The sequence below is a fragment of the Monodelphis domestica genome, chromosome 2 (genome assembly GCF_027887165.1).
Source record: "Monodelphis domestica isolate mMonDom1 chromosome 2, mMonDom1.pri, whole genome shotgun sequence".
Taxonomy (NCBI): Eukaryota; Metazoa; Chordata; class Mammalia; order Didelphimorphia; family Didelphidae; genus Monodelphis; species Monodelphis domestica.
This window is the reverse complement of record NC_077228.1, coordinates 323013168-323040461: the sequence shown is the minus strand read 5'-3', so window position 1 is coordinate 323040461 and position 27294 is coordinate 323013168. Positions and strand designations below refer to the sequence as shown.

Sequence of the window (27294 nt, the reverse complement as noted above, 5' to 3'; positions counted from 1 at the left end):
AGAATAGTTACATCAGATGTGCCCAAACTTTAGTGCAGTTTCAAACTTCACTCAGGTTGAAACAGCTCTTAAGTCTTTTGGGGACATCTTGTATATTGAATACTTTTTGCTCAGTTGAAACTCACCTGGTTGGTTTTTTGTTTGGCTTTTTTGCATTTCGTAAGCTGAATATCAACACACAAGGAAACATAACTGAGGAAAAGTTAAAATGTTCACTGTCCATCCATCAGTCCCTCAAGCTTTTTATGGTGGCTAGATATTTAAAATGCCAACTGATTGTCGGACTGTGTATCTTTCAACAACAATAAAAAAGAAATTCATCTGTTTCTTTAGATATATTGATCAGTTAACTGAAAAATTAATAACTAATAATTATTACTTTAAATTGACTCCATCTTTACTAATATATTTCTAAAATAATTAAAATTTCCAATCACATTGTTCTCACTAATAGATTATTACTAGTAATATTGTAATGAGAGTAAAATGAGTTTTATAACATTAAGAAATTAAATTTTTAACATTTATTTCTTTTAAGTTCTATTTGTCTATTTTAATATCCAAATATTTTAGTACAATTGTTTGAGTATGTAATTTATTACTATATAAACATTGAATGTGTATTTGAAAATATTTTTCTGATAGGCATATGTAATCAAAAAAGTTTGAAGACTACTGATCAAACTTAAATAGTTTGAATTTTGAATGCTCAAAGTTGAAGAAGAAAAAATAAGTAAGCAAGTACCTATCCTTCTCTAAGCAATAATGAATCAACCAAATTTCTACTGTTTAATTTCAATTTTCCCTTCCTCTGCTTTCAAATATAAGTTAAATGGAAAAAAGATTATGGATATATTTGGTCCTCTGAATTTCCTAATAATTTAAAATGAGCAGATGTGATATTCCTTAGAAATACTGAAGAATCACTAGGTATAACTGCTATCATTTGAAGCCTTCCTTGATTCCATTAGCCACAAGATATCTCTCCTTTCTCTAAGCTCCTGTAATATTTCATTTCTGCTTCTCATCATTAATTTTTGCTTAGCCTCCCAACAAGTGTAGGGCCCTGTCTTATCTTTGCAAACTTCTCTATACATGTACTTGAAAGGCCAAAAAAAAATATTGTTGAATGACTTAACAAATGAGTGACTGAAGTCTTTGATACTAAAGGCAGATTTACTCCTCAGTGCTTACCCACATTATCTGCGAAATAGCCTTTTATTAAGCCATGTAAGATGGTTATGAGTTTTATGAAAACTTAAAACTTAATAAAGGAGATTTTCCTAAATCAAACACAGATTCCTTTATCACTCTCATGTTTTGATTTCCAAAATAAGTTGGACAGCAAAGCCTTTATTTTCATGATGTACCTTAGGAGGGAAAAGACCATTTGTTATGTATGGATTACACAATAAATATAAACTGTACTAAGAATATAATCACATTTAATTCAAGAAAACATGTTGGGAAAAAACCAAAGTAATGAACAGCAGAACATTCTTGGGCTCTAAGAATTCAGCTTTAAGATAATAATTTTATAGGCAGAATAAATATGTTTACAAGGTTTTTTTTTAAAAATCTATAAATACTCTGAGCAAATATAGTACCTTTATACTTCAATAAAAGAAGTTACATGTAAGTATTACTGAGAAATATATTAGGAGAAATTAGAGCTATGTTTCTATGAATTATGAATCGGGGCTTAGGATTTTAACGGAACACTGTCTTTTCATTTATTCAACAAAAACAACAAAAGAAAACCTTAAGCAACTATTTAATGTACATAAAATTTGGGCTTTGGTATTTCAACAACAGAAGCAAAAACCTCATGCCCAGTTCATTTAACTATAGGGTCCATCGAAAAATATGTAAACCAGGTGGACATACTCCCTCAAACGAGGATGCAAGGAGACAAACACACTTCCATTCACTTCAATGATTCTTGATGATGTATGTTCCCTCTTACATTTACATGTATTTGTTTGACTTTCAGAAATGAGGTAGCAAATGAGCTACTGCCTGATGATGTTCTCTTTCCAAACAATATCCCAACTGTCAAAAAGCCTGCAAATGCTGGGAGCTATGATGTTTTGGGCTTAGAGGGACAAAGACAAGGGTGAGATAATGGTTTAAGCACTAGACCTAGAGTTAGAAACACTTGAATTCACTTACTTCCTAGCTGAGTTACCCCTAGAAAATCACTTAGCTTCTTTCTGCCTCAATTTCTTAAACTATAAAATAGAGAAATTAATAGCACCTACCTCACGGTGTTGTTGTGAAATTCAAATGGAAGAACTGTAAAGCAAATGACACCAGAAAAATATCCTTTCACATGATATAATCTGAAAGTAAACTGAGTATATATGTCACAAGTGTAAGATTAAAAATTAATATCCAATACTCCAAGTATTATTTTTGTAAGATTTATTAATAATCATATGAAGTAGAGGAATAAAATAGCAATTTATCCAGAGCATGAAAAGCAGGAGAATAGAAAGAGAGAGGGTGGAGTTATAGAAAGTTTCATCTATACAATTTAAGGACTTAACATGAGGATAAAAGGAAAGGTTCTGGGAAATGAAGTCCAAGGGTACAAAATCCTAGTTACATCCAAGATTTTTCAGATGCTTTTAAAAGATTTAAAAGTATGTGTTTTAGTGAATTGACTTCTGTGGTCATTGCTAATGAGACAGGATTAGAGTTGGGTCCCAGTGAGGAAAGGTGGCAAAATCTGAAGAGTGAGGGTCATCATCAGAAGTAGTCCAAGTGCTTCTTAAATTAACAACTCTTAACATCATAGTATTGGAAGACACTTTAGAGTGGTAGTTCTTAATTTATTTTTTTATGAGGGATACATTTTGCAATCTTCTTTTCTCTATGTACCACTTCACAGAATAATTGTCAAATCTACAAAATAAAATACTTTAAAGAATACAAAGCAAACTAATTATTAAAATATAGTTATCAAAAATAAAATTAATCTACTCAAATTTAGGAATTCGTAGGAAGGGATTTTCAGTTCTATTCAATATATAAATTATAGTCTACCATATTCTTGAAAAATAGTCATCTAGCCTCTGCTTTAATTCCTCTATTGGTGGGAAAATCATCAAATTCATCCTTATTATCTGGTTATCTTGAGTATTTCTGAAGTTTTACCAAATATGCTCTCAGTGAGACTGGAGAATGGGTTTACATTTGCAATGGGAATTTTTTACATATCCATATAAGTATATATGGAATAAATCATGAAATATTTCATTTAATTTTGTAAATGCTAGTGAAGATAATAAAGATAAAGAAAATAAAGTAATGAAGATGGGGGAAAGTAAAAAAATGATCCCTATTTTCTGAATGTAAAATGATCTACTTAGAAAATTCTAGCAATTCAACAAAGCTACTAATTGAGACAACTAATAGTTTCAGCAAAGTTATGTATTACAAAGTAAACCCATAAAATCAATTTTCTCTACAATAATAAGAAATTTCAAAGGGAAATAATGGAAATTGGAATTCAATTCAAAATAATTTGAAATACATAAAATATATGAGGATCAATCTACTAAAGCACATAAAATATATGTATAGATTGAATGAAAAAGTTATTATTAAAGAAACATAAAAATATTTTCAAATCTAAAGAAGTATTCAGTGCTTTTGGATAGACAGTTACAATATAATGAAAATGGTGATACAAATAAAGTTAAATTGTGGTTTTAATCATATGCCAATCAATTATCTTAAAAGTATATCTTATATAACTTGAAAAACAACAACAAAATCTATTTAGATGAATAAAATATAAAATATAAAGGGAAAAGTGAAAAAGTGGAAAATAGAATGGGGACTATTCTTATAAGACCTCTAAGTATAATATAAATCAGCAAGCATCAAATAATTTTTTATTGATTGAAAAATAGAGAAGTAAATCAGAACAGATTTCTGTTCTGGAACAGAATAGACAAGTGAGAAAAAGAAATAAACTCAATAACCTAGAATTCAATAAACTCTAAAATATAGATATTTTACTTAGGAAAAAAAATCTCTCTATTGTCTAGGAATTTCTTGAAACATTACAAAACAACCTGGTAAAAATTAGGCTTAAATCAATATCTTATTCCATAAGACCCAACAAATTCAAAATTAATACCTCATTAGAATATTAAACACCATATCATAAAAAGTAGGGTCATATAATTTTGACAGTGATAAGGAAGATAAATGTTCTTAACCTAAAAGGGCGATAAAAATGTATAAAGGATCAAAATATATAAATTTGATTATGTGATTTTTAAAAGCTTCTGCATAACAATACATAGGATATAAAGGCAAGTAGTTGAAAGGGGAAAGTAATTTGTATCAAATTGCCTTGTATCAAGGGTTTGTAATACATACATATACACAATACATAAATGTATACATATATGTGTGTAGTATGCATATATATGTAGGTATCATGATGACAATTTGCAGGAATGATAAGAATAAAAGGTATTCCTTAATAAATGGTCAAAAAATATGAACAGTTCTCAAAAGAACAACTGTAAACTATTAACAAACATATAAAATTTTACAAAGCACTAATAATAAGGGAAATGCAAATAAAAATAATCCTGATATTTAATGTTACACCGAGAAAATTGGCAAATGTCAAAACATGAAACTAGTTCATGATGAAAGGGCATTTTTGGTAGAACTGTGAATTAACCAACCATTTTGAAAATCAATTTGATGTTATGCAAATAAAGTGACCAAATTATTCATACACTTTTACCCAGAGAATCTATCTCTTGGTATATTATCCAAAGAAGCCAATAAAATGAATGTCCAAAAACATATAAAAATATTTATCTCATCACTTTTGGTTGTGGCAAAGAACTAAAAATACATTACATGTCCTTTGAATTGAGAATGACTGAACAAATTGTGTGATATATGAATGTCATGAAAATTACTTGCTTTAAGAAATGACAAATTTAGTGAAAGTGCTTTGCATATATTATCACATTTGATCCCTAACCCTGTTTTAATCAATAGTCAATAAACATTTATTAAGTACCTATTCTATGCCAGGCACTGAAGTCCTAGGAAGACAAAGAGAGGTAAAAGATAGTTCTGAACATCAAGGGCAATCAAAGAATCTAATCAAGTGGCAACAAGCAAATAAACATAGATAAATAAGAGATATAAATAAGGGGCCATCTTTGAGAGAAAAATAAAGATTACAGGCCTTGGCAACATTGGATATAGGGAAGAGAAATTCTTAGGAATCAAGGATGACTCCTAGGATTTGAGCCTAAGGAATTGGGATTATAAAGATCAAAGAAGTAAGTAAGAGTAGAGAAAGTAGACAGACTTATCAGAGATGACCTTTTTCAAGGAGTTTGCCCAGCAAGGGAAAAGGGAAATATAAATAGTGGGAATGGGAGGTTTAAGTGAGGGATTTTCGAGGATGGAGAAAATATGAACATGTTTATAGGACTAACGAAGGAACCAGTAGATGAGAAGACTAGAAATAAGTGATAGAGAGATGATGATAGAAGGGAAGTTACAGGAGACAATGGGATCTCTTGAGTCGATAGAGGCATTAGTCTTGATAAAGGGTCTTGCCACCTCATCATGTAAGATAGAGTAAAAGAAGTTATAGAAGCAGAAGGGATATAATTAATACGAAAAGAGGAAGGAGGGAGAAGAGAGGGTACTTAGGATGAGTAGCCTCAATTTTTCTATTAAATATGAGATAATATTCTCAGCTGAACGGGTATGGGGAGACAAAACCATGGGAGGTTTGAAGAGACGTGAGAAGATTTGGAAGAATTGCTGTGGAGAGTAGGAGTTGATAAGAGAGGTAGACTAGTATTGCATTTGAAATATGAAGTCCCAGTTGAGGCTATGTTGCATACATTTTTAAATGGGCCCAGGAAGAATGTTTGCCTGCTTTTCTCTACTTTAGTATAGCAATATTTGTATAGGAGTGAAGATGTAATAATCCAAGACTGAGACTTGAGGAGTACTGAGAGGAATATTAAGGGGTATAGGGATTCAAGAGAAGAAAACAATGTAGAGTCGAATTGACTCATCAAAGGTTTAAGATGAGGAAAAGAGGCAATAGTGTCTAGTACAGGGGAGATGGGATGGGAGAGAATTGATGGGTTAAGGGATTGAAAGTCATGGTGAACATAAAGAGTAGGATAGGGTAAAGAAAGGCAGAGGGAGGCAGGGAAAGTCAATAGATTATGGTCAGGTAAGAAGTTTTATGACTTCTTGAATGTGAAGTTGGTGCATTTGTGAAAAACAGCTAGATCCAGTATATGGCTACCTTTGTTTGTGGTTGAGGTGAGTAGGAGAAATAGCTCATGGGAATTGAGTAGGTTGAGGAGCTGAGTGGATAGAATATTTGAAGGACAATCAATATATACTTTGAAGCCCCTAGTATGAAGGTAGGAATTGAGGAGAGAAAAAGTCTTTAACCATATAATGAATTAATGTCTTTAACCATATAATGATTAAGTATAGTCTTTAACCATATAATGATTAAGGAAGAAAGGGGCTATAAGAATTTTGGTGATGTTGTAGAGATGAACAGAATGAACCTCTAAGACGAAAGAGAGGTTATTCAATGAGAAAAGCAAGGAGAGAAACAGAAAGTGACACTAGGAACAAAGGAATATTTACAACCCCCTCTACTTAACCAGTGAGCCATGGGAAATAAGTGAAGGTTCAGAAAGTACTGCCATCATTGGGGAGAGAAATTTCAACAATAGCTAAGAGATGGAAAGAACCAAAGAAGAAACCATTTAGGATGAAATGAAGTTTTACAATTATGGAACAATCCTTTTAGAGGGCACAGGGGAAGGGAGGGTAGTATTTGGTAAGAACTTGAGATGGGAAAGTTGAGGCAAGCAATGGAAATAAGGAATTTGATGGTGGGGAAGGGTACTTGGATTCATATGATAATCTAGAGGGATTCAGAATCGCTGGGAAATGTGTAGAGTATGGCCTGGAATGAGAATGTTCATCATTGAGTGTAAGGCACCACTCTTCTTCCCAAAGGAGGCTAGAGATTGAGATAGGACTGTAGAAAAGTACATGACCTGGCTGTGACATGGTCAGATTATCAAATGGGAAGACCATTACAGTATTTATCTTCCCACTGAAGGCTGAAGGTTAGGCAGAAAGGCACAATAGGAGAAGAAAACCCTATTCATATTCTTTTTCCTCTTTTCTCAGGAACAGGCACAGCAGGAAATGGTGGACCTGAGGCCAGAAGGAAGGTGGTACCTTTTTTCCTCTGGGGTTTTTCAAATCCAGTTGGGAGATCAATCTTACTTTAGGAGTTGGGAGTTGTCTTATGCTAATGCAGATGCAAATTGGCTTAGCCTTGCCACTTTCCCCTAGTGACTTGCTCAGCAGGAAATATAAGACAAGAGAACAGAGGAAGGTCAAGTTTCCACTATTTTTATCACTATTTTATAGATGGGGAATCTGAGGCTAAGAGCAATTTAGTGACTTCTTCAGGGTCACATATGTGTATTAATTGTCTAAAGGAGGATTTGACGATTTCCTGGTGAGTGCGCCACCCTTCCACACTGTACCACCTAGCTAGGCTACCTTTATCTGCAGTCACCTTCTAATTATAATTTTTATCTTGAATATTGTCACTTTGTAATCTTACCTATATAGAGCTAGAAAGTGATTTTTCTATAATCTAGGTCTGATTATATTACTCAATAAACTCCAGTGGCTCCCTATACCACTAGGATCAAATACAGATTCCTCTGTTTGCCTTCAACAACATGAATCCAGTCTCCCTTTCTATCTTATTATATATCACATTCCTTCATACACTGTGGTCCAGGCAAACTGATTTTCTTGCTTTTCCTCAAAATGGTCTACATATCCCATCTCTGTGATTTTGCAAACACTGCCTTTCTCTTGCTCCACCTCTACCCAGAATGTTCTCTTGATCTCTACCTCTATGAGACTCCAGTTTCTCTAGAAACTAGGTACTTCAACTCAGGTATTTACATTAAATGAAGATTTTGCTAATCCCTTCAAATAAGTGACTTCCTTAAACTTTCTAACTGATAAACACACACACATACACATACACAGATGTATGTATTTAGAGTATCATCTATACCATATGTAGCATTTAATATGCATTTTGAAAATTATAAACTATATATTTATATATACATATTTATATTGTATATATTTGTACATATGTAATCAAATATATGTATGTAATATGTATTTTTCTATACTACATATATTTGTGTATATTATATACAAAAATTATATATAATATACTCTTTGTATATGTGTATAAATACCTACTGCATATATATTAATATATATGTATATATTATACTTCTATTTCTTCATGTTATCTCCCCCAAAGTAATGTAAATTCCATAAGGGAAAGAGCTGTTTTGTTGATGTCTTGGTATTTCCAGTGCCTAGCACAATGCCTAGGACACAGTAGGCACATAAATGTTTATTGGCTGATTAAATCGTTCTCATAAGGCCTGTGTCTCCTTATAAGAGTAGAAAGTAATTTGATGAACCCATTCACACTCAGGCATAAAAGGTTTACTAAGTTCCTTTGGTTAAAAGTTTCTTACGTAATTTAGTGCTTTACTATTAATAGAAACTTAATAAGTGTTTTTTACATTAATTTAAATTCCCTTTTCAGGTTTTTTCTCATTTGAAAGGAGAAAAATGCTTAACTATCTTAAATATATCATTAACTGTAGAGTTTCAGGAATATAGTTCAGATATGTCAGAGTGGAAAACTGCTAAAGTTATTTCTGGGCTAGAAAAAGTAAGCATTCCTTTAAAATTTAAGTAGGTAGCTAGAATACCAAATGTGTGATCCAGAGTGAGTGAGGAGACCTAAAATATAGATTGATTTAAGAGGAGTTTATCTATATTCATGGGTGATAGATGCATGATGGAGTTTTAAAGAAGGGTTGCAGGAAATTTCAGTATGCTTTCCAAAACTTTAAGGATGATATCTCAGGGACCAATTACAATACTATTCTACAATATGCCTCTTGGTGCCATTGCCAAAAACAGATTGCTAGACTGGATATGACATGACCCAGTTGACATTTCCTTAAGCTCTTATTTCTAATATTTCACACTGAAGAAATAAAAAATGAATAGCTACACTGTAAAGTCTTTAAAAAACAGTAACATGGATGAAATTACGATTATATACAAGACCAAGTACAATGTTTAATTGATTAGGAATAATTACTTTTCCTTTGACTATCTAACTGAGACACTTCATTGTAAATCCCCAAGAAGCAGATTTCTTTGAAAATCCATAATATGCAAATAGACTTTGGAGTAGGAGTTTATGAACTTCAAAAATTTGATAATTTTATTTTACCATAATTGATTTCCTTCCTAATCTTATATATTTAATTTTATGCATTTAAAAGCATTATTTTATATAAGAAGCCCATTGCTTTCACTATTTCACTATTCACTATGCCAAAAGGGTCCAGGACATGAACAACAACAAAATAAAAGGTTAAGAACTACTAGTTTAGAGGTAATCTCTGAACTGTAAGTCTGGTGATGAATGTTCTAGCTTATGGCTTATGGAAGCCATGCAACATTATCATTTTTCCCCCTCTTTGATACCTTTCTTCTTTTTTTTCCCTCTTTTTCTAATTCAAACTTCAAGAAGGGGATCGAAGGATAAGCAAGCAACAGTGGTATAAATGGCAGGTATATACTCTCTAGGAAATTCTTGTCCACACTAAATATTTGGTAAGATGTAGGCATGACAGGGAAGAGTTTATCTTGTCTTTTCAGTTTTTTCCTATGTTTTTGAAGATATATAATCACAAAATGCTTTGTCTATATGTGTGCACTGAGGGAAAGGATTAATGATAGGGTTAGAAAAAGAGAGATCAGAATAATTTTACAACATAACAAATGGATATTTTTCTATTTTAGTATCTCATCAATATTTGATGTCCTAGAATAGACTGAATCCCTAGAGCAAATGTCTAGTAATGACACCATGTTGCTACTCAGGCCCTCAATCAGTTACTAGATATCCACCCAGTAAGCATGTGAAAGACCCAAAAGAAAAGTTTGTGAAGGGTGCTACCTGGTGGCTAACTCATATATTGCGCCCAAAGCTAATTCAAACACTAGGATGGAGATTCAACTATGTGCCCACCCAAATTAAACAATACTCCTGATAAATATAACACTGCAGGTATTTACTCTCCCAAAATTCTCATTTCCAGTACTTGGGTTATCACATGTGAATTCCTTTTTTTTTTCATTGTATTCCCAGTGCCTAGCACCTTGGCTGGTACAAAGAAGGGGGGGGATATGGGGGTGTTTAATAAGTGCTTTTTGTTTGATTGATACTCAGTAAATAGAACATATTTTATCAATTCTCACTTTTCTAAATTTTTGAAGTAAAATTAATACTATTTCCCAACATATATCAATCACTTTACCTGGTCATCTCATCAGCCTCTAAATTAGAGATTTAATAACTATCTCTCTGCTTATTATTCTCAAATCTACCTTTCTTATCCCAGCCTCTTTGTTTACCTCCAAACTTGCCTCTACAAACACCTTTAAGTCATCTTGAACTGGATGTCTAGTAAGCAACTTAAATTCAATATATCCAAATCCAAATGAGAATTCATTATCTTTCCCTCAAAACATTCACCTATTCTTCTCAACTTCTCTATTATTGTAAAGGGACTCATAATTATTGTCATCTCTCAGGCTCACAACCTAGAAGTCATCTGGATTCCTCATTATCTCTCAACTTTGATATTCAAGCTTTTCCCAAGATCTGTCCATTTTACTTTTATAGCATCTCTTAGATATATTCAGTTCTCTCCTCTCATACTGCAACCATTCTACTGCAGGACCTCCATCTAACAACTTGATTATTGTAATTGACTGCTGGTGGGTCTGCCCCCCTTAATTCTCTCCCCGTTCCAATGCATCCTCTTTTCATCCACAATGTGATTTTCCTAAAATGCAGTTCTGATCATTTCCCCTCACTACCTACTCAATAAACTTCAGAGGCTTTCTATTGACTAGAGGAACAAAAACAACATGCATCAGTTGGCAAAGCCCATAATAATCTCACTCTCTCCTAGCTTTTCAGCTTTCTTACACCTTACTCCCCAGACATAGTTACTTTGGATTCCTGACTGTTTCAAGAACAAGACAATCAATCTATCTCTTGGCTCTAAGCTCTGGCTGTCCCCCTGGCTGCATTTCAATCCAAACTAAAATCCCACATTCTACAGGATTCCTTCCCACAGCCCTCTTAATTCTAGCACCTTCCCCCTTTTATTTCCTATTTATATTGTATGTAGCTTACTTTGTATATATTTGTTTGCATGTTGTCTTCCCTATTAGACTTCAGGGTAGGGACTATATTTTGTCTCTTTTTGTGTCTAGCACTTAGAACAGTCCCTGACACACAATAACCAATAAATGTTTATTGATTGATTGAATTTTCCACCTGTGTTATTCCTGGTCAAAGCACTGCCTGCCATTGTTACTGTGAATGTTATGGTATTTAAAGATATTTTCCAATTCCTTATCTAGCTCTCTATCTATCATGACACAGATAAATAGAAGGGAATATATTGGGGAGACTCAAAATAAGAACCCAAAACAAGTCAATAAGATAATAAACATTTAACAGTGTTTGGATGCCAATGATAAGATATGGGCAATTCTTGTTGCCAGATTGATTAAGGATTGGTTACTCTCCTCTTGGTGTGTAAAAGAAGTAAGATACTTTAATCTAGAGACATATCTTCACCTTTTACCTTGAAACTTCTTCCAGAGTGCAACAGGGGTAGAGATTGAATTCATCTTTTCTCCCTTATATCCTGTCTCCAATGTATAGCAGAAATACATGGCTTTGGGAGGAGTGCTTTATGAAACTGAGATGGGAATTCAATGACATTGCTACCAAATGCCAACTTCCTCTGTAGAGGGGGAAATTGAATTCTCTGGACCATATTTTAGAAGGGTTTTTTTTGTTTGTTTGTTTTTAGTAACAAGTCATGGGTATAACAAAGTTCAAGAGTTACTGAATTTGGAGGGGGAGGAAGAGGAAAAATAAGAAAAGTTCATATGATTATGGCACATAATTCTACTTAGATAGCAAAAACAATATAGTTATCTCTTCCACAACACAACTCTCCCTATTATATCACAGGTTGGCATAAGAAATTATTTGGGAATTTGGAGGGAGTTTTGCAGAAACTGCAAATGACCCTGAAGGCCAGCCAATGACACAGAAAAAGTATAGAAATTCAGAAATGCAGATATAACCCATGATATAAAATGTTACTCTAACCCCTCATGAAAAAAAAGAAAAAAATTCAGACCTTCTCTAGTATGAAGGGAATGAAAAAAATTTACTTAGATTTTGTAGATTGAGGAGGCTCTCTAAACACTGAGATGTAGGAGAGATAACTATATTGGTTTAAAGAGGAGTTGGCTTATTCATCAGTAATGTTGCATGTGGAATGTATATGATTCAAGGCATGTTTACTTTCCAAAGGATCTGACCTATAGGGTGAAGACCTGGGGGAAAAGAGAATCACTAATACAACCAAAGGATTCCTGGATAACAACTCTAAATTTAACTTCTGAGGCAACTGATAGACCACTTGAGTAATGTATGTTTCTATATTTTTTCAGGGATTACTGTGAGGCCTTAGCATCTGGTACATCTTATGTGGAGTGAAATAAATGATGTCACATAATAGATGTCATATTATATATCAAGTCCTCATACATGATTTGAGTGCCCTGGCCCTTACATTTGGAGCAAAGACAAAATGTATACCTCAATTTCATTTAAGAGGCTTTCTTTTCATTTAAAGCAATTTAATGAAAAGTTCTAACGAAACATTTCCTCCATAAACCTGAGGTATTCTCTCCCACAAATACAATACATTATCTGGGAGAAGAGTGGGCATATAAGTTACTTAAAGAACATATCCAGGGAATATGGGTGGAATTACTGTTTTGTTTTTGCTGCCCAAAAGGTCCTTGCTCCCCCTCACCTGACATTTGAAAAAGAAGCAAGACAAAACAAAACAAAACCAAACCCAATAATCTTTTGTAATAAATATGCATAGCCAAGTTAAAAAAAAGCCATTTGGGAGATTTGCCTAGATTAGTTCAGGAGGAGGAGGCCATGAGCTATAGACACAAGTCTACAATGCCAGAAACATAGTAAATCCTTCATAAATGATAAACTGAATTATGTTGAGTTGAGTCTTACCAGTTTTTAGGACTAGAAGACAAAGAGCAATGGCTCCATATTACTGATGAGGAGGCAGGTCCCTTAAGTTAGACTGTGGACAGTCTAATTATGGAATCCAATCATGTTTCTATTTAACAATAACCCACCCCACAGAAGAGGCCAGCAGCTTGTTAGAGCACAGGCCTCTCACTATTGCATTTGTGTGGAAGGGAAGCATGAACTGATGGAAATTTATCCCAGCTGTGTGGCTACCACAACTTCCTCTTTTCTGAGGTTGGGCATTTGCACTTTTAGCCTCCTGTGTTTGGCAACCCCCATTCCATGTCCTTTTGTAAGTGTTAGAGGAGGGAAGGGATTATTAATGTGGAGTATATGTGCTTGCCTTTAACCTAGTGAAATGCATATGTTTCTGTTTCAGAAGAGATATCAACTATGCAAACATAATCATGCTTCCATTCACTAAGGGCATGTAAAAACCTCCAGGCAAAGGCTAAGGTCTGAATAATTTAAAGATCCTTCATTTAGGTTCAGACCTTACATTTGCCTTTTCCCCTTTCCCTTTGCTGGCATTCCTTGATTTTAATCTGTTTCCCTTTTTACTTTGATGTTAGAATCAAGAGACTTGAATTCAATTCTTCTCTCCTTTATTTACCAACTGGGTGACCATAAAATCATTTCATATTGAAAAAATGTTTCAAGGGTTGCAAGGCAAGCTTGCAACCACTAACCTGAGATCAGAGTGCAAGAGTGATTATTCTCATTTTACATAAAAGGAATGTCAGGTTTGGGCAGTTAAATGACTTATCCATGACCACAGTTAGCAAGTAATGGTGGTGGGATTTCAAACCAGGTCTATCAACTCTTGGTCTAGCACTTTATCTAGTATTTCTTAGGGAAATCACAACCTCAATGAGTCGGATTTTTTTCACATACAGAATGGAATTAATTGTCATTTCCTTACATTTCTCATTCAATCAATCAACCTACTAACAAATTATTAAGCACTTCTTTAACTGCCAGACACTGTACAAAGAATGGCAAAAATAGTCCCTACCCACAGGAGTTTACATTCTAATGAAGGAAGAAACATAATTAGGTCTAAAGGTGATATATACAGAAGAAATGAAAGGTAGGAATCTTGTAAAGATGCTAGCTGCAAATGAAGTAATATATGTAAAGTCATACATAAACTATAAATCACTAATATAATATGAGATTGTATTTCTGTCCTATTCATTTTGCACCTGAAGATGTTCATTGACCTCTTCTTGGGTTCAGGATTTAGCTGTCTGCCTGCCTATTAAATATAATGCTAACCTATTTCTTATCTGACCAGTTACAAAGTTTATCCTGACCTCACTCATCTTCCCAGTTGTAGTGTGGCTTCCTTCTGTGGTCAAGATCCATCATTTATCATTTTATTTATTTTCCCCCAATGGCATATTAGTTAGAATCAGTTAGAAACAAAGAGCTACAGAAATAAGATTTTTTGCCTCCATTGTGGTACTTGTTTCCCCCCTACCCCCAGTATAATACCAAGAATCCTTTCTTGGACAATCACTATTCAGATGACCTTGGGGAAGTCACTTAAACTTACTCAGACTCAGTTTCTTCAATTAAAAAATGAAGGGGCTAGACTAGATGAAATATATTGTCCCTTCCCACTCTAAAGACATGATCTTGTAGATATTAAGAGGTGACATAAAGATATCTGTAGTCAGGAAAACTGATGTGTGTGTATCAGTTATAACAAATCATGAAAGTATTAAAGATATATTCAAAAGCTGACTCTAGTGAGCAAAGTGCTCCTGGACCTGACTTATGGATATATTTCTAATATTGAACATGACTGATTTCTGAATCTTTAAATTGGTTGCATTTTAAATTTTGTATAATTTAAAAAGTGAGCCTTTACTGTAATGAGCAGTTTGAAGGCTTGCAGACAAGTTCTAAAGGTGCTTTGTAATTTCAAAGACTTACATTTTCATTCCTAAGAGAATCCTGGTGCCAGCATCCAGATACCTGGTGATCTGTTGTGTTATCATCCTCTCTTTTGGCTTTGTCATTAACATGTTTAAACTTCTGATGAGCTGACTGTGCTTGATTGACATCTGACAACCCCCATTCCTACTTTCCTTAATAAAGGCAGTTTTGCTCAGTCACACTCAAACCTCTGACCATCTGACAAGAAGCTGACATGCTGACCTGATGACACAGCATTGTGGCCTGTCTCTGTGTTTCTTATTTCTCTGTTTTTTTTTCTGTCTCATTTTTTCTAGATAAGCTTAACCCTTTGCTTTCCAGCATTCAACTCCCCTCCACAGGTGATTCAAACACACACACACACACACACACACATATATATATACTGACTGTAGAATCCCATGTAAAGGACTTATCCTTTCAGTGCCCCTAAGGGTATAATAGTACAAGTCTACACAAGTTAAAGAATACTTATAAATCTATACTGGGAGAAGGCATTTGCTCATTGAGAGTTCTTTAAATTACAGTTCTTGGTCACGAAGACCAGGAATACCAAAATGTTAACATCTGCCCTATATATATAGGAATGTCAAATATAGTTGTTGAATATTCTCCATTCATTAGTGTATAAGGTAGGAATTCCCCAGATAGCTTAAGGATATAGATTGCACAGTCTTTTAAGTGATCAGATATTGAAGCTATCTTCAATCTGATAGTACAAGCCTCATTTGGATAAAGGGTGAGTTTTGAAGAAACAGTTAGTGATATTTAATTAACTAGGGAAAAAAAAGTCTGGTGGAAGATCTTACCTGAATAACACCCTCATTTCCTGGTCTATATTGCTTATCAATATGTTCTTCTGCATTAGGCTCATCCCATCCCCTTCAAGAAAATATTTTAAGAAGAATTCCCACACAGAATCCTATTAAAGTATCTGAAAATAGAGGTGGTAAAAGGGGGCCTTAGAATACCATACTATCAACTGTTCAAAAATGAATAATTTAAATTAGAATCATACTCTTTGCTGGAGTATGGCCTAAATATGGCTCACTCTGAGTAGCTTCTACATAATGAGAAATAAATATTTAATGCAATTATGCAAATCATTTAAAAGCTATCTGTCCATTGCCTTGATGCTGCCATCAGCTCCTAGAAGAAGAGAATTCTGAATTCTGAAGCAAGAAAGAATTGGGGCAGAAGTAAGGAAGAATTTGATATCTAGGGTCTAATTCACTTGTCTCCTAATTTCCAGACAATTAATACGACTTTTGATTAAGCAAATTACAAACTTCTTCATTTTTCCCCAATCATTTTATAAGTATTTTTTCTTCCAAGAATATATTTTTCTCTATAAACATGTCACTAAGTATGATTTGCAAGGATGAAATAGTCAAGGAAAGTTTTGATGGACCAGTTTAAAGAATCCTGATTTTGTAAATATAGCTCCTAATTAATAAATGTGCTGACATAATAAAATGTAAATATTTGTTCTGAAAATAACAGAAAAAATACCACATGACTCTTAAAGGACAAGCAGGCTGAGTTTCACCAGACCTGAAATGTAATGAAAAAAAAAAAGCAAACAACAGGCTTTTATTTTCCTGAGGAGTGTAGCTACTTAAGGTAAAATAGTCTTCCAATATGGAAAACTGTACTTTTCTTGTGGAAATAAAGCCAAACTGGAAATGCAGTAAAGCACAATTTCAGTGGCTCTATTTATAAGCCTCATTCTCTCCTAAACAATACTAATCAACATTTATAGTCAACTCTAAAGGGAAATGAATTTGGAATTTTCATCTCAGCTGGCATACTAACTACAAAAGTTAGCATGTAATGTCCCCAAATTCTGCTATCTGCCACCTACATAAAAGAAGAAATCTAGAGTTAATATGCGCTAATTTGGTAGTCTTCTAGCGAACATCTTCCCTCCTGTCCCCCACCCCCATAAGTAGGAGACATGGAAGGTTCTGAAGAATAAAACTGATAAACTAGGAAGTTTTATCTTGCCCTCACCAAAGAGACGCATAGAATTGCAGTGTCAAATTATCTCAGTGAGAAAGCAATTTTATTTATCACAGGGGTAACACATTTTTAAAAATCCCATCCATTTCCTTGACAGGGACACTATCTTTAATGCTATTTTTAGTCTTGTTTGGGGGATAAACCTAAATTTTTAACATAATCCATTAACTTTTTGCAGGCATAAGAACTGTGAAAATACCCTTACAAGACTAAATAAAAGAAATATTAAAGTATTCATCTTAATAGGAGTTAGAACCCAAAGGGACCTTAGAAACTATCTAGTTTACTCCCTCCTTATTTTACCAGTAAGGCAATGGGATCAAAAAGATGGAATGATTTGAATGTCACAGAATTGGTAAGTGACTACAGTCAGACTTGAATCCTGAAGGACCAGTGCTCTTTCCTATGTACTTTGCAGGCTGTCTAGGTCCTTCTAATAAACATAATGCTATATATATATATATATTTTTTTTTTGTGGCTGGTATATGTTACTTATTTCCTTAAGGGGAAAAAAGGAAAGGAAATCAGTATATATATATATATATATATATATATATATATATATATATATATATATACATATATATACATATACATATATATATGTATATATAAAACTTTCTGCTATGTGCCATGCACTGTGCGAAGCACTTTACAAATAGTATCTCATTTGATTCTCACAGAAAAAAAAAAACCCTGTGAGTTAGGCATCATCCCCATTTTACAGTTTAGGAAACTGAGGCAGACAGTGTTTTGTTTTGGTTTTTTTAATGACTTTCCCAGGGTCACATATCTAGTAAATATCTGAGGCTGGATTTCAAACTTATGTATTCCTGATGAAAAATGCTTTACAAATCTTAAAGTGCCATATAAAGCATATGTATGTTATATATATGCATATATATACATGTATATACATATATATGTGTGCATATATTTATATATGGTGTACCAACACACTATACATAGTCTGTTGAGTTTATATTTTATATTTACTATATGCACAGTATGATTTTCAATTGCTTCTCAAATGCTTGCCTTAACTTATCTTTATGAGAAGTACCCCTATAAAGAGACTATATGTGTGAGTAGATAAATCCATACATAAATACATAGATAGATCGATAGATAGATAGATAGATCGATAGATAGATAGATAGATAGATAAATGAACCCCAAATTTCATTTCCTATAGGTCCTTGAATGTGTTGTGCATGTGATTAGCTACAATGCCAGTTACCAGCTGGACCAGTCCTTTTCACCTGTTCAACAACTGTAATCTCAAAGACACCAAAACATAGAATGAGATGCTAGTTAAAGGAAATGATGAGACTTTAAGTACATCATTCTCGTCCTTTGTTCCTTGGTTTCTTTATCTATAAAATAGACTTGATTATGTCTAAGGATCCTTTTAGTTCTGAAGTCCTTAGAGCCTCTAAAATCTTAACCTTATTTTTTTTCTCCCAATAGATGAGAATGATCAAACGTTTTTAAATCAAATTTACAAACCACAGATTTATACTAAATTCAGTATCATTTCTGCTCTGCTCATCTCCAAAGTAGCTTACTAAGGCTTTATTTTTTTTTCCATAGTCACTATTAAGCTAAGTTATAATGAGTCAAATTTTCACTGATGTCTTGTTCACATTAGATCATTCATGAGCCTCTGGAAATTCCAACTGAGCTCTGTTGAATGGAAAAGATGGAGCAAAAAAAAAAGGAAGATAATGGAAGAAATCTCAATATTGTCACTTTTAATAATTTCAAGTTAACTATTTGCTTCACAAGATTGTTGTGGAAAAAAGAAAAAAAACATTTGTAAACCTTAAAACACTACACAAATATGAACTATTATGAGTAAATCCTCTATTAAAGACTACATCCAGTACCCCATTATGGTCTGAAGGTATCAGCTTCAGTTCTCCCATAAAAGTTAATGTACTGAAAGGTGAGGTGTTTTTTGTTTGTTTGTTTGTTTGTTTGTTTATGTTTTTTTCTCTTCTGTTTCATATTAGAGTGCAATCTGGTTCTATTAAGTTATAAACAAAACTATTTCAATTTAAAAAAAAAATTCCAATTGACACCAAACCACCTTCTCTGGACACTGAAGGCTATTGATTTCCATTCAACCTGATCTCTGTGTTGACAAGTTATCTATGGAAACTATGATTGCCCATAAGAGAGAAGAGTTCTCTTCTTCAGAGTCCAACAGAAAAGAGAGAGGCAATGGGGGAAGGCAGAGGTGAGTATACTGATCTTGGCAAGAAGCTAGTTTAAATCTGGCTCGAGATCAAATCAGTTGTTTCCATTCTGTGGATGAAATCAGCATTGATCTCTGGATTCCCATTTATCTTAGTAACCCCATGGAGACAATCCCACTGCATTATTTTTTTAGTAAAGGAAAAAGGCATCTGCCTATACATCTAGCTTGAGCAGTGGGAAGGAGGAACTGAGTACCAGGAAAGATAGAGGCCATTAGCCTGTATTAGTCCTGAAGGCAGATGGAAGAGTCCTTATGAGACTGAATGCTAAGAGGGTAAAGTGAGCTCCTAATCACTTAAATTACTCTATAATTCACTGCCCTCCTGGACTTAAAATTACAAAGACTGTTCACATACAAAGCAGACCCTTTAATGCCCCCTGGATGTTAATATTAATTGTTTGAGGAGCACAAGGAGGAAGGAGTTCTTTTTAGCAGTGAATTATTTTATGAAATAACAGTGGCTAATGTCAACATGCTGAACATTTATTGAATAAAGTTTAGCAACATTATAATAATAAAAATGATAGAAAAGAAAGCATGGATTCTAACCACTTTGTCCTCCTTTGGGCAAGCATCCAAGGAAGCAGGGTAAAGAGAAAAGAAAGAAGAAGAGAAAAAGAAAAGGAAGCATATATTAATACATAGGTTTTTAAAGGCAATTATATCTAGTGTTTCTATAAAAAGTTAAAACATAAATTTTTTAAAGGAAAAACATAACTCCTAAATAAAAAAGTGTTCATTATTCATGCATAAGAAAAATACATATATTTCAAGTAGGAAAAATCTAAATGTTAAACATTAGCAAAACAAAGTAACAAAGACCAGAAAAGAGAAATATTAGCCGTCTCAATGCTACAAGTACACCAGAAGATTCTGTGAGAACTAGCACTGATCAGGGTACAGTGTTGCAAAAATAATTCTTCAACTAATTATTTTCCTATAATCCATATAATTTCAAAGATAAACATTTGACAATTTAAATCAACTTTATAAGGAAACAAAGTAGGATAGCCTTATACCTAAGAATGAATATATAAATTTGTCTTCCTTATTTTAACCTTGTTCCCTTCCTGATCAACCCCTCAAAAAATCAAAACACTGTTTTCAAAATGAGCCTTGAAGAGCAGGGCTGACTTTCTTGAGGCTTGAGACATCTATAAAGAGCACATGTCTCTTTTGCTATATTTGCTGTATGTCTACTTTTTTTCAATTCAGGCTGTACTTAAGAATTTTTATATTTAATGGTTAATCTTATTGTTGTGGGCTTGTTTCTTCCTCATATTAGATAATTGTTGTAGTATCTTTGTGGCTTCATGTATAGGAATTTTCCCCAAATTAATTCATTGGGAGCCTCTCAAGATGGTGTTGTTTCCATTGGGAAATGTTTTTGGTGCCCTGTCCTTATCTCTCAGGCTAATTATGCCATCTGCTACAATACTGAGGCACAACAGATGAAGGTTCATTTTAGCTTTATGTGATCTTTTTTTTTTAAATCAGACAAAATTGTAGCCCACTTTTAATAGAAATAAGGTAATAAACTTCATTCAGTATCAGCACATATTCTTCTATTAATAGTGTGCCTAAATAAATGAAGTTCAGATGAACTTAGCATATTATCATTTTCTCTTTAATGGAATGATAAAAATTAAGCTACTAATCACAAAGGCATATCCAACTCTCATTCATATTATCTTATATGAAACTCTCTGGAACATCTTTTACAAATTACATTAATAAATCAAAGGTATTTGGAAAACAATGACCATGTTCTTTTTTCAGATAATGAAAAGTAGAAAAAGCCTAATTATTTTAAAATTTAAAGTAATTAAAATTGAAATAAATTTAATGTCCTACAACTAAACTGTTATGAAAATTTCCCAGGATTTTCAACTCATTAAGATTAAGACTGGCAATCTTTTCTAGAGAAAAGCGAGTTATGTCTGAGAGTCAAGCTATAACTAGGATTATGGTAAATAGAGCTTAAAATAATGCTCAACACTTTTAAACCTTTTCACCAAATTGCCTTCATTTCCCATCCTATTACTAAAAATTTTAAATCAAGAGATATAAACAAGTAAAAAATACAACAGGGCAAGAGAAATACTTCCAAAATATGTTTATCTCCTTATGCATTTATCTCCTTTCATATAATTCCTGGCTTAGAAATCTTAATGGTTTTGTTTGTATCAAAAATATTTATTTCTATGCTTTCCCCACTTACATTGTTTGACCGCAGAGAAACCCGCCCTCCACATCTGGCACAGAACTTGGTCCGGCAGTAAGAACATAAATGGCCACAACCATCAGCAAACTTCGTTTTCAGACAAATACCACAAGTAGGGGCATCATCTTTGTGCTCTCCTTGGTAGCGCCGGGCTTCTTCTCCAATTTTCCTCACTTGTTCTTTATAGCTTTCAAATTGTTGATGCAATCTCCTGGGCAAAACCAAACATACAAACAAAGAGAACAGAAGAAAACTAAACATATTATAGCAAATAGAAAAATACCTCTTCCCAAACTAGTTCAATGATCATGTAGTGATGTGAACCAAAAGATATGGTAACCACTTATCTTTGTATCTTACCCTATCAGTAAAACATTCATCAAAATAAGAGATTCATCTTGACCATTTTCCTATAATCTCTACTGTCTACTGCTGCACCCTCAAAAATATGAGACCTCACCATCTACCCTAAATCTGAATGCTCCTGGAAAATGAACTTTCTCATCTCTCAAACTTCTGTGCTCTTTTTGAGCTGTCCTGATTAGTGCATTAGACCATTCTTCCTAGTCATCTCATCATGTTTCACAATCCACCCCAGTAATAGTCATACAATCTACCCTGCTATAATTCCATGTGATTTTTCCCAGCCTCTAACCCCTCCTTTATTTTACCACAATCTTAACAATAATCAAATTGACATTGCTTCTAGAAAAGGCATGACAACATCTTCGTATGATTCTTTTTACTATCTCTATAAGTTTACAGACTAAAATACTTTTCTGGGAACACTTCCACCAAACTATATTATTATACCATCTCCCTAAAGAAAATAAAAATTTTTAAAGTTATTTCATCTTTACTTTCTGTGTCTGTATTCCCAGCACTTAATACTCAAATGCTTTTTTTTTTCATTCATTCATTCATTCATTCATTCATTCATCTTAGAACTTTATAGCTGGAAGAGACTTAGGCATTATCTAATATAGCTATTCTCACACTTTTTGGTCTCAGAACCCCCTTAAACTCTTCCAAATTAAGGAACAATATGTGTTCTTCAAAATATTGAGGAAACTACATTTTTTTTGTTTATATTGGTTATCTCTATTGCTATTTTCCATACTTAAAATTAAAATGAACATCTTTCAAATATTTTTCATTTATAATAACTAAAATAAACATATCACATGTTATCATAAATGACATATTTTACAGAAAAACTGATTTCCAAAAAATTCCCCCTAAACAATAAGAATATAAATCTCTTTAATTCTTAGCTCATTTAAGAGAAAAAAGCTTTATTCTCATATCTGCTTCTATATTCAATTTGCCTTAATATGTTGTTTTGTTTGAGACATAGTTGGCTTTATACAGACACATAGTTGAAAAAGAAAAGAGTATTTTAAAAGGTAAATAATACAGCAGGAGGAGTTGTAGTAACAACAGCAGTAGAAAGAATGTCAATTAGCACTATTAAATGCCTTCTATATGCCAGACACTGTACTAAGTCCTTTACAATTTGATCCTTGCAACAACCCTAGCAGGTTGGTGCTATTATTATCCCATTTTACAGTTGAGGAAACCGAGGCAAGGAGGTTAAATGGCTTGCCAAGGGTCATACATATAGTAAATGATTCAAGCTGAATTTGAGCTCCTCATGCTCTCTGCTATCCACCATGCCACCTATTTGAAAATATTATTGTGAAATAGCTAATTAGTTCATTGTTAATGAAAATAATTTTGACCTTTCAGACTCCCTGAAAATCTACATCTATAAAGAAGACTCTGAGAACCACTGACCTAGTCTAACCTCTCCATTTTACATATGCAGAAATTGAAATAAATATGTAGTGAAATGAATTATGGGTTATCTCAGCCCTTCCTTCACTTTCCTATCTTCATACACTGACAACTATTCCCCCATACCTGGAACAAAACCCAACATCAAACTCTCTTGTGATCTTTTCCTTTTTCCAAGGTATAGTTCCTTCATCAAATCTTTCCTAGTCCTTGAAATTAGAAGTTGTGCTTCCAGTCTTCAGTTACTAACTGTGATATTATCAGATATCATGTAATTAAGGAACTGGAGGGAGCTTTAGAAATTCAGGTTCCCAACCCTCCTCAGTTTGCAAAAGAGAAAAGTAGTTGTGTATACAAAGTTTCAGAAATAGAACTGAAATTCAGATGTGCTTATTCTAAAAATTGTGGTCTCCTTCAATCATATGTTATTATCCTTGAAAGACAGGAAAGTCCTAGAATTCAGGATTTAAAAAAATCTTTTAGCACATAGCACAATGTATTTTATGTTACAGATTTTTAATAAGTCCTTGTTGAACTGAATGGAATTTATTGATTTTTCCAATTTCATTAAATTGAATCATATTTCCTTCTATAAAATAGTTTCAAACTTAAAACAATAAGCAATGTATCTAAATCACTTCCCAAATAAAGAAACCAAAGATGAGTAATTCAGTGACACAGATAGTGAGAACTGAGATGAGAACCCAGATCATTTCACTTTATATCCAGGGTATCTTTTCACAGTAGTATTTCATTTTCAGTATTTCAAAGAATGTCGGGGTTATTTTTCCCACAAAATGAAACATTTTTTTATTTTACTTGCTGGAACCAACCAGTGATTCACCTGGGCCATTTTTGGGGTACAGTTTACAGATAATCTTTTCACTTTACCTCCTCAAGCCCTTTAAATCATGAAAGGTTATTAAGGGATTTCAGTTTATATGCTTTCTAGAGAGGGCTGGTATTCGTTTTGACTTTGGGATGCATGTATTCTACTTACATTGGACATTCTCATTCATTCCGGCATGTATTAAAATGACCCTGAGAGTAGTACAGTGAATAAAGCAATAGGCTTGGAATTTGAAGGACCTGGGATCAAATCTGGTCTCAGACATTACCTTGCTGTTTAACCCTGGGCAAGTCACTTAACCCCATTGGCCTAGTCCTTGCCCTTCCATCTTCTGAGTTGTTACTAAGGGGGCTAGCTAGGTAGCTCATTTGGGTATAAAGAGCCAGGTCTGGAGATGGAAGCTCCTGACCTCAGGCACAAGTCATTTAACTCCCATTGCCTAGACCTTTCCATTCCTCTGCCTTGGGAATCAAAATATAGTTTTGAATCTAAGACAGAAAGTCAAGGCTTAAAAACAAAAAGAGTTGTTACTAAGACAGAGAGTAAGGTGGTTCTTTTAAAGGACTGAGATATACTTCCAGAATAACTAGATTTTCAAATATCTATATTGTATTTGTTTTCTACCAATGAAGATTCATAACGTTCTTCTAATTGTACTAGCAAAGCAGGGTCTTGTCAGATGTTGGTCCAAGACTTGGCTCACATTTTGTTGTATGATTATGTTCAAGTTATTTAGATTCTGAGCTCCAGGTGCCATATGACAGAATTAATACACACTATCTACTTTAAAAGGTTTTTGGAAAGCCCTTTGCATACAATAAAATATGAGTAGTTCTCTTTAATTGGTGATAATCATTACAAATGATATAACCAACACAAAACTCATTTGCCACATAATATGGAAGATAGTAAAGTAAAAGAGTTTTCCAAATTCAGTATGTTTTAGTCTTTCCTCAAATGTATCCTACAGTCAATAGAATCTCCTTGGTGTTTAATCTGGTACTCTTTCCTCCCACTGGAACCTCATAAAGGATTCCGTAGTCATCTAAAGATGAAGCGAAGTAATTCCCCTCCTTGGTGACAGCCTGGAAATATCCCAACAACTGAAACCCATGGGAAGTGCTTGGCTTCTAGTCATAGGTTTGTTTATCATAGTGTGTCTGGGCAAAGTTTTCTGGTTTAATGTATTCCCTAGAATTTAAAATGTAACTATCAACTCTTTGACCTCTAAATATGCATCATTGTCAATATAGAAAGTATCAATTTACTGTTTTTTTATTCAGAAAAAAGTTGTAAGGATGCCTTATTTCTCTCAAACAGAATTAGGTAAGTTGGATATAAGAATAATAGTTTGAAGAAGGGAATATTCATTTTCTCCTCTTTTGATGGTAAGCAGCTGTGGAAATTGAGAAGATGTCCATCAATTGGGGAATGACTAAACAAGTTGTGGCATATGATTGTGTCAAAATATTATTGCACCATAAAAATGGCAAGCAGATTACTTTTTAAAAATATGGAAAGATTTACATGAAATTATCAAGTGTAAAAAAAGCAGAAGCAAGAGAAAATATACAGCAACAGAAATATTGCTTAAAAAATGACTTGTGTATATACACTACCTGAGGAAGAACTGATAAATAGAAACAAATAAGACATAGTTTTATATACATACATGTGTGTCTTTTTATTAAATGATGCCTTCTCTAGATACTTGGAAATTTTAATATAACGAACAAATAAATTAACCAATTAAAAAACCTTATTAACAAGCAATTAAAGAATTAGTCTTCTCTTATACTGGAAATCAGATTTTCTACTTCTTCATATTCATTATGGATAAGAATTATATAAAAAACATACCCATGCATTACACATTTTACATAGTAAAGATGGTAGTATTAGTGGTGGTAATTGTAATTGTAGTTTTAGAAGTAGTAATGGTAATAGGAGCAGCTGACCACCAGCAAAATAGTAAAGATCTAAAACATAAAGCAATTAAAATCTTACTTCCCAATAGCTCACACAATTAAAATTCAATACTTAGATTAGAGCAGAGAAGGTAGAAATCTCCTCTCCATATTATAGAAAAAATTATATTTCATTAATTTGAATCATATTTTCTTGGATAATGTAGTTTCAAACTTAAAATAATAAACAATGGATGTAAATAGCTTCTGAAATAAAACACCAAAATTAGCCTTTAGTTTCCTTACTATTATAGAGGAAATAAGGATAAAAACAGGGAGTAGAATCCCTCTAAGAATCTAAAATGAAATCCAAAGAGACTAAAGAAATAAACCAAATTTTAGAAACTAAGACTTTAGGGAAATGCAAACAATAATAGTTCTGAGCTATCATCTCACACACAGATTAGTTAAAATATCAAATGTTGGAGGAGATGTTGAAAGTGCGGACAATAATACCCTATTGGTGGAACTTTGAATTGATCCAATCATTTTTGGGAATAATTTGGAATTATTGGAATTAGAACTCCCAGAGTTCTAAAACAGAGTATATCCTGAAATTGTGTGTATTGTTGGTTCCATTTCCCAAGAAGATCAAGGAAAAAGGAAAAGAACCTTTATGTTCCAAAATATTTGTAGCAGTTTTCATCATAGTGGCAAAGAACTGAGATGTCCAACATTTGGAGAATGACTAAACAGAACATGGTATATGATTATGAGGGAATACAACTATGTCATAAGAAATTGTGAGCAAATTAACTTTGTAAAAACTTGGAAATAACTGCATTTGATAAAGAATAGTGAAATGAATAGGACCAAGAGAACACTGTATGCATCTACAGACTTAATATTTGAAGAATAAATTGTGAATGTTCATCTCCAAAGGAGGAACTGATAAG

General features: G+C 33.3%; 1 protein-coding gene across 30 annotated transcripts in view; it reads right to left on the bottom strand.

Moving 5' to 3' along the window:
* Positions 1–27294, bottom strand: part of RIMS1 (regulating synaptic membrane exocytosis 1) — a 739353-nt gene that overhangs the window by 387991 nt on the left and 324068 nt on the right. For all 30 annotated transcript variants that reach the window (XM_056818463.1, XM_056818483.1, XM_056818457.1 and 27 more), the window contains 2 exons: positions 21782–21995; positions 20110–20121 (listed from right to left, as the gene is read on the bottom strand). In XM_056818463.1, coding sequence (XP_056674441.1) covers positions 20110–20121; positions 21782–21995 — 226 coding nt within the window. The remainder of the gene's footprint in view (positions 1–20109; positions 20122–21781; positions 21996–27294) is intronic.